General features: G+C 41.9%; 1 protein-coding gene across 1 annotated transcript in view; it reads right to left on the bottom strand.

Moving 5' to 3' along the window:
• The window catches only part of tmem91 (transmembrane protein 91), a 17965-nt gene extending 11199 nt beyond the window's left edge, over positions 1 to 6766 (bottom strand). Inside the window, exon 1 of the mRNA XM_053622661.1 lies at positions 6254 to 6766. Within this exon, the coding sequence (XP_053478636.1) occupies positions 6254 to 6667 (414 nt within the window). The 5' untranslated portion in view covers positions 6668 to 6766. The remainder of the gene's footprint in view (positions 1 to 6253) is intronic.
• Positions 6767 to 9192: the final 2426 nt, after the last annotated feature.

The raw sequence follows: 9192 nt of genomic DNA, 5'->3' as shown, positions 1-9192 counted from the left end.
GTAACAGCTTATTTGAAGGACATGCATATACTCCATACCTAACCTAACACTTACCTACTGTAAATATATATTTTTAAATTATTATTAACAGGACATTTATGCATTTTCAATGTTTCAGCTCCATTCTTACAGTTGACATTCAAGTTTCTTAAATAAGTGAACATGTAGAAGCTATACATTAGGGCACCATAATAGTGTTATAGATGCAAAACTGCTTATTTCTTTGTAAGAAATCATGCAGTTAACTGGGATATGGGTTTGTACTGGATGGATAGGATGTATAAAACATTGTGCTTTCATAATAGTTACATTACATTTACGGTATTTGGCAGACACCCTTATCCAGAGCGACTTACACTGATCTCATTTGTACATCTAAGAATGGGCTCAAGAGCCCAACAATTACAGCTTGTCGGTACTGGGGTTTGAACTCACGACCTTCTAAGAAATAGACCAACACCTTAACCACTGAGTGGTGATCACCGCCTTAGTTTTTGATCCAAGTGGTGCAGGCAACTTCTCTTTACCTATTTCAATCCGGGCTAAAGAATTCACCGTCGCGATTTGTTAGTGGAGAATGCACGATAAAAATTTTTTTATCTAGTTCTACAGAGAGCTACGTGATTCTGACATCAAAACTATCTAACAGCAGAATGGGAAAAAAACCCTGTGCTATAGTTACGCCCCAAAGCTTAGCCTTGTTACATTCAGTTACATTCTAATGCACAGCTTGTGTTTCATTATACGCTGCTACAGTCTGAATGAATTAGACAAACACTGTGTCGTTATTTTGGATTTATATGATAGTTTTATAATGCTGAATGTTTTGAGTCAGTTGAAAATGCCAAGCTATGGCACATATTCAGGCAATGCTTATTGTATTATTGAAAATGTACCATATCGACACGTGACTGTACTGTATCGAATTCTTATTTTGTGTATCGTTAAACCCCTAGAATACTGCACAGGCTCTCCATACAAGGAGAACACCTCATTAATGTGAATTAAGTAACTTGCGGCATAAGAACACAACATTTGCAGTTATAATGGTCCCAAACAGTCCATTCATAGTAACTGTATCCTCTTCAAGTCAGGTTTTCATTATCTCGTAGATACCCTTCAATTTATAAAATATTACCATAGTTGTGAAATGCTCATTACACTCATTCCAAAGCATCATATTTTCTGCATGTGTTGATGCTGCATCCTGTTTTGTAATGCCTCGTCTGGAGCCTCTTAGCTAATGTGACTGAATGAGGTTATGCCAAATACACAGCAGCAGAGCTTCCCTTCAGGCGAATAATGACTTGTTCGTTAAAAAAAAAAAAAAATAGCAGCAATTTCCATCTCTCTACTCCTTTCTGACCTTGTCTGAATGTTCCTCATGTTTCAGTCTCTCCAACAACTTTATTTCCTCCAGACACGCATCATGAATAATATATCTCATACCAAACCTAATAATAAAGAATGGGAGAGATTTGTGAAACTGCATAACTGGGTATTTTTTTTTTGGTCTTATTAAATTCAAAACAGAGAAAAAGAGATGCTGGTGAGGGATCAGCTGTTTATAGCTGCTGCAATGTAAGTGATAAGGGGAACTGACCTGCTTAGCAGACGTTCTACAACATCTGCTAAAATAGCTGTTACTTAAGAGGAATGAGTCAGTTCAGGATGTGCTGTTATAGGAATATGGTCAACTCTGGGGTGGTAACTGACATCACACCATTATGTTGTGGATTATTTTCCTATAACAGCATCCCTGAAGTGTTTTATTCCTTACTTACAGAACAGGATGTTAATTGCATCTCTGTCTTTTCAAAGGCTATTAGATTTTTTTTTTTTTAGGAACGAAAAAGGAGAACTTGACAATATTAAGCTCAAAGAGAATCTCATGCAACATTCTTCATGACAGTCGGTAGAGCATGAGACAGGGTCATGGTTTTGAGTCCCATGCTGAGCACCAAACCCAGCCATTGGGGTTGTACAAGCTAGTGCGCTCTCCATGCCAGTCCCAAGCCCAGATTAAACGGAGGGTTGCGTCAGGAAAGGCATCCGGTGCCCAATCAAATATGCAGATCATGTTTGGAGATGGCGGAGCCGCTGTGGCGACCCCTAACGGGAGGAGGAGAAAAAAAAAGTCGAAAAAAAAATGAAGAAAAAAAGAAGAAAAATAGGATAAAACAAATAAAAATAAGAAGAAAACGAAGAAAAGAAGAAGAAGAAGAAGAAGAAGCAGCTCAGGGGTTAAGGCACTGGGTTACTGATCAGAAGGTTTGGGATTCAAGCCCCAGCACTGCCAAACTGCTGCCACTGGGCTTTGCACAATTTACATCTGCCATTCTGGCACAAACCTCTAATGTGGGCGGGGCTTAACAGCAATTTACTCTCATTGGCAAGTGAGATTTGACCAGGAAGTAGAGACATCAGTGTTTTGGAGAGCGTTCTGGATGCGGTTCTCTGTATAGTTAAAGTGTTTGTAATGGAAATTACTTACTTACTTATTCAGTATATTACTTTATATTAAACCTTAATATTCGTAATTAATATTTGAGGTTTGGGTAGTCTCATACGACTATTTCATTGAGATGAGCTCTCAGGAGAGGCACGGCACGGCGGCTTCATCATCATTGTTGTCATCCTTCTCAGCTGGACACTCGAGCTGTCGATCCAAATCTCACTTCCAATGAGAGTAAATTCACTGTTAAGCCCTGCCCACACAAGAGATTTGTGCCATGATGGCGAACGTAAACTTGCGGAGCGTAAACAAAAATTGGCAGCGTATTCATAAACCATGATTAGCGAAAAGGAAGCTTAGAAAACTGTTAACAAAAAATGCTGTTTATTTGAAGACCATGTTAAACTTTGGCCATTGAGTTCACTGTATTCAGTTTCAGAGTGTTTTTCTTCTCGCACACTGTATATTTTTGCTCGCTTCTTGAAAAGTTACGTTCAATGAAAACTCTTGGCACAAATTTTATTCCATACAATATCCTTGCTAACCCTGCTCTCTGACCCCAACTTCCTAACAAGCTGGGATATGCAAAGACAAGAATTTCACTGTGCAGTAAAGTACAGTATTTGTAACAAATAAGGGCTTCTTCTATTATAAACAAGTAAGGGATGTAAAATTATCTGGAATGATGTGAAAAAACCTGCATAAAATATGGTTTATAGGTTTTATAAGCGTTGCTGTCCCAGATACAGCTCCATTTTGTGTTGCCAGCGTTCAGGCCAGGTTTTGATAGACTGTAATTAGAACCATATTATATCTGACCCCCGGATGAAAATCACCACTGGCGTGTGTAATGAACAGTGACAGCTAGAGCTGCCAGCTTCAAAAGAAGCTGAGGACTCGTGTCTGGTCTTATTGGCTCGTCTTTTCTTTTCATGTGCAATTCCTCCGTCTATAAACCATAGCCAAATCATTGGTGCAACACACACACACACACACACACACACAAATAAAGATAACTAGCATTAAAAAAAAAAAGGATTTGATGGTTTTCATTCTCGATCTTGACTCAGTCTTGCTTTCATTTGGAGACATTCTTGACCTTGACTCCCATGACTTTGTCTTCACTCACTTTTGAATAGTCCTGGTATTAGCCTTGAGAATGTAGTTACACTAAATGGCCAAAAGTATGTGGATACCTGACCACAGAGTTACACCCATATGTGGGCCTTCCTCAGACTGTTGCCACAAAGTTGGAAGCACAGGATTATGTAGAAGGTCTCTGCATGCCTGACCTCAACCCCATTGAACCCCTTTGGGAAGAACTGGAACTCTGACTGCACACCTGGCCTCCTCATCCGACATCAGTGTCTGACCTCACTAATGCTCTTGCGGCTGAATTAGCACAAATCCCCACAGCCACACTCCAAAATCTAGTGGAAAGCCTTCCCAAAAGAGTGGAGGTCGATAGAACACCAATGGGGGACTAAACCTGGAATGGGATGTACAAGAAGCACATAAGGGTGTGATGGTCAGGTGTCCACAAACATTTGGCCATATAGTGCATAGGTGATTTCCTTCGTCCTAATGTATCAGAATGTGGTGATACAGAGTGAAGCGGTTTAACATTGATCGCGTCTTCATGGGTTCATGGAATGATTTCACGTCCATTGTCTAGCAAATTTGGTCTTGGCCAATTCCCATTCACCAGCTACCATCTGAAGAGGGTGAAGCCAGCCGATCGCATCTTTTTAAACTGCTGAACATGCTGCGTCACAGGGCAGCGTAACACACTCAGAGGAAAGTGCTATCTGCCCTCTTCTGCATACATGAGCTCATAGATGCCCACGATTGGCTAGAGTCGCTGTGATTGACAGGAGAAAGAGTACACCATCTGTCCCACCCAGAGACCACGGGCAATTTTGCTCCCTTAGGTCTCGGCCATGGATTCGAACTTTCACGATGATAGGACGAATGCTTTACTGTTGCGCATGATGAGAAGTTTTTTTGTTTTCTTGACTGATCTTCTAATGAACACATGTATTGATCACAAATTGTAATGTCCTACATACTCAGATTACACGTGCTGGCTTATTAAACTGTTGATGCCATGGACACCATTCATCACTGAGGAAGTGTATTGCTATTTCCATAGTGACAGCACCATGCGTTTTGGTTTTTAGTTCCTGTTTAGATTCTTTTCTCCTCCCTCAGTTTGCCTTGTTACATGGTCAAGCGCAAGTTTTCCAAAAGTCCATCCATCCATCTATCTTCTATACCACTTATCCTTTTCAGGGTCACAGGGAACCTGGAGCCTATCCCAGGGAGCATCGGGCACAAGGTGGGGTACACACTGATAAGAGTTCATCCTACTATAGCATTAGATTTTATTACCATTCTGTCACTTGCCTTCTGGACAGAGGCAGTTTAACTGGTAATGAGCTTACATTGTTTTTCAGAATACGAAGGTCAGTATGCATCCATCCATCCATCCATCCATTTTCTGTACCGCTTATTCTTACTGGGTCACGGGGAACCTGGAGCCTATCCCAAAGAGCATGTTGCACAAGGCAGGAGACACCCTGGACAGTGTGCCAATCCATCGTAGGGCACAATCACATACACATTCACACACCCATTCATACACTACGGACACTCTGGACATGCCAATCAGCCTACCATGCATGTCTTTGGACTGGGGGAGGAAACCGGAGTACCCGGAGGAAACCCCCACAGCACGGGGAAAACATCCAAACTCGGTGTGTTCCCCCTGCTTTGGGGGTTTTCTCTGGGTACTCCAGTTTCCTCCCCCAGTCCAAAGACATGCATGGTAGGCTGATTGGCATGTCCAAAAAAAGTGTCCGTACTGTAGTGTATGAATGCGTGTGTGATTGTGCCCTGTGATGGATTGGCACTGCAGCCTTGTGCCCTGTGACCCAGTAAAGATAAGCGGTACAGGAAATGGATTTATGGATGGATGGATGGCACAGTTAACAGAAAAAACTGTTTAAAAAGAAATTTTGCTTGGACTCTCTAAGTGTCGAGACCTAATTTGGAGAAGGACATGCTTATGACCCCCGAAGCATGCCCAGGACATTGCAATTTATCCAGTCTTATTTGTCAATTTAAACTGCTAAATGAAACTGGTGGCAGCTAAAGCTGGGCAATATAACAATAGAATATTGAAAATGTGATTTCATGTCCCAATAAAATTTTTTGATATTGCAGGGAATATTTATAAAATTTGTATTGATATCAAATTATTTTCGAATGGTTTTCTTTACTTATTTATTTTAAACCATTTTTTATTATTTAGAATTTTTGTAATTACATTTTTTTTTACTCTACTTTCAGTATTAAACAGTGTATTTATTTATTTTGCATTAAAATAAAAAGTATCTTCAAACTGAGTTTTCCACAAGTGTTTTAAATCAATACTATTGTTTTGAAGCCAGTTTATTAAAAAACCTATATCGTCACACATACAGTGTATTGTGATATGATGGGGGTTTTTTTTGTCATATTACTGTGCACAGTCGTAGTGGCAGCTTGGGGAAGGTTTCAGCTTAGTCCATCATTTTAATTAAGATCAAATTAATTAAATACAGTTTTGGATTTGAAAAATGATGTGGGAGTGCATTCCAAACTGCTTTCGTTCCCCACCTACACAGTTCTCACTGTCAAGGTTGTAGCCTTCAGACAGTAGTAGCCCGCTTTCTTTAGTTAGTTAAGTGAAAGAAACGGATACAGAAACAGACAGTTATGTAAACAAAAGGAGAGAAAGATGCACTTCAATCTCACCTCAAAGTCTGGCAGCAGGTCATCTTCATCCTCCATGCTGTAGGACACGCTGTGGACGTCTCTGCTTACTGCCAGCAGCTTCCGTTCCAGAGGAGATCCGGGCCCGACGTCCATGAACGTGGTTTCCAGATACTCCTTGCTGTGGAGGCCCAGGGAGTCTGCAGGGCCCCATATCGGTGGAGCAGAAGTAGTGTAGAAGGACTCGAGTGTGCTGGGGAGCGAACAAGGATCCAGCAGCTGCTGCTGAGATACATCTGTAGGACCAGAAACGCTCCTCCATGCTAGCAACGGGGGTCTTTTTTCCTCTTCGCATCTCACAAAAATGCCCTTGAAGAGGCCGCTGTTGCCCGTTCTGGACGAATGTGTGGGGCTGTCATCCAAAAGCGGGTGCTCCAATTCATCCAGGCTCTCCATCCTGATTCGAGGGACGTGACTGTTGAGGAGATCTCAGACGGAGTTGAGCACAGCTCTTGCTTTTATTCTAGAGCGTGTAATCCATCTTTAATATATTTCTTTTAATTGTTGCTTCATACAAGCATGAATCATCTTGTAGGTGTGGAATAAAGACGCACGCGTAAATTCCTCACCCACCCCCCACCCCCCCTCCTTTCCTCTCTTCCTTTCCTCCCTCCAAGCTTGTGTCAGGTTCGATTGTGCTGATAAGCTCGTCGATCTCGTTCACGTTTCACTTTCTGCACACGTCAGAAGCCATCTGCTCCGGGCCAAACGAGGGCCAAACCTGTGGTCAGTGTCACATTTCACATGATGGGATGAAACTCTGGCTTATAAATATTCTGATCAGCTTTGAGAAATGTAGGAGTCAATTGCAATGATGGAATGCTTTGTTAGCACGCCGTTGCAGTCAGGGTTGGGATAAAGAAAAAGAGCTTCAATTGCTAACTGTCCTGAAGGTCTGTCAGTTCTCACTGCCAATCTAAACGTATTGGACTCGACTAATGAGGTCAGAGCACTGGACTCGGATTGAGATGCAATGTAGACGATGGTAAGAAAAATAGTAAATGATCTATCGGAAGAAGGACAGCTAAAGGAAATACATATTGGATAAGCAGATGTTTGTGGGAAAAGCAAAAAATTGGTCCTACACCTGGCAGACTATTGAAAAAATTATGAACCCTACAGACATTTCTGCAGTATGGACAGTGTTTGAGTGTTGCAGAAATAGAGTCTGCTCAGCCGGTCTTTTCGCTGCCCACTCAGTGTGTTGCTGGAGGGAAAAGTGATGAAGAAATCACAGCTTGGGGGTATTGATTTATTTGTGAGTGTGTGTGTGAGCGAGTGTGAGAGTGAGTGAAGCCAGAGTCTTCCTTTGGGATATGTATTTTTAATGCTGTCCTGGCCGGAGCTTCAGTCAAACCGGGCGGGAAGATATCCAAAGATCGAGTACCCGATGTACTTCTGCTCTTGTCTCAGCGCACCAATCTGCACCAACAAAAAGAGAACAAGGTCAGTGTTTAATCTTGTCCTGATGCTCAATGCACAACAATCACTGATACCAGAGTGCGCTGACATCTAAAGGCCAGGCGTTTTGCTCGCACGCCTGGAAAAAAAACAGCACCAGAGGTCACAGACTGAATCGCAGGACGTCGGCCCTCGAGCGACATTCCGGGCACATGGATCGCTCAAAGGATTGTTGTGGCAAAGCGAGGGCAGAGGGTGACTTGTTGAGGCTCTTTAAAAGGGTTGGATGGCTTCCAATTGTTGGTAAAGCACTAAAACATTTATCATCGCAACCCCATTCTGGGCTTTCGGCCTTACTTCAAGCACATGACGTGCAGCATCAGTGGCTTCACGCTCTCAGCATACAAATCTCTAAAGCTAAAAGAGCTGAAACCGAGCCAAGTCAATATACTAGCAAAGAGAAAGAATAAGAGAAAGACAGAAAATTCCCAGAATCCTTTAACATCAAGCCGTCTGGTTTTGACAGCCGTCTGAAAGGAAAGTGATAGTTTATATATCCACATTTTTGTCCAAGACCTTGACATTAAGGACATTGGGTATTCTCTCTGTAGCTCTGCCAATCCACTGAGTTGGCAGGGCAGTAAAGCATCAGATCAATACTCTCACCCCCGCGCTCTGATGTCATCAGGAGTTGCATTCCTCTTGCAAAATGCCCTGCAGCTTCTATTTATGTTTACTTTGAGCTGGATTTGTGGAGCATTTGTCATTGGGACATGAGTGAAGTTTATGGATGTGTCACTTTACAATACAGATGTAACCAAAATTTGCACGAGTTATTCAGACCGAACGGATAATGTGTTCTAAATGGATACGGATATAAATAGGAAGTGCACTAATTTGCATTTCTTTCTTTCTTTCTTGTTTTTTTTTTTTTTTTAGAAATCTTGCCAGAAAGGTTCACATGGCATTTGGTTAAAACTAGAGGTGTGCACAGCAAAAAAAAAAAAAAAAAAAAAAGCAAGGTCTTATGCTCAAATATGAAGCTCACAGGACAAATAAAATAAAAAAGTCAGTGTACAACTGACCATCACACCATATGTGCGTCTTTCCCAAACTGTTATGAAGCACAAAGTTGTATAGGATGGCTTTGTACTGTATGCTGCAGCAATTTCACAATTTCCCTTCATTGGAACACTGGAAGAGGCTTAAACAAAAGCTCCATGAAGACATGGTTTGCCAAGTTTGGAGCAGAACAGCTCAAGTGGCCTGCACAGAACCCTGACCTCAACCCCACTGAACCTTTTTAGGATGAACTGGAACGCTGACTGCACCGCAGGCATCCTCATCTGACACGTATCAAAATCTAGAGCAAAGCCTTCCCAGAAGAGTGGAGCTTATTAGAACAGCAAAACAATGACTGACACTGGAATGGGATGTTCAAAAAGCACATGTGTGTGATGATCAGGTGTCAACATCCTTTTGGCCATATAGTGTATATTCATCCTTAGTAACTGCCTGGT

The sequence above is a fragment of the Ictalurus furcatus genome, chromosome 4 (assembly GCF_023375685.1).
Source record: "Ictalurus furcatus strain D&B chromosome 4, Billie_1.0, whole genome shotgun sequence".
In the NCBI taxonomy this organism is placed as follows: domain Eukaryota; kingdom Metazoa; phylum Chordata; class Actinopteri; order Siluriformes; family Ictaluridae; genus Ictalurus; species Ictalurus furcatus.
This window is presented reverse-complemented; position numbering and strand designations above follow the sequence as displayed.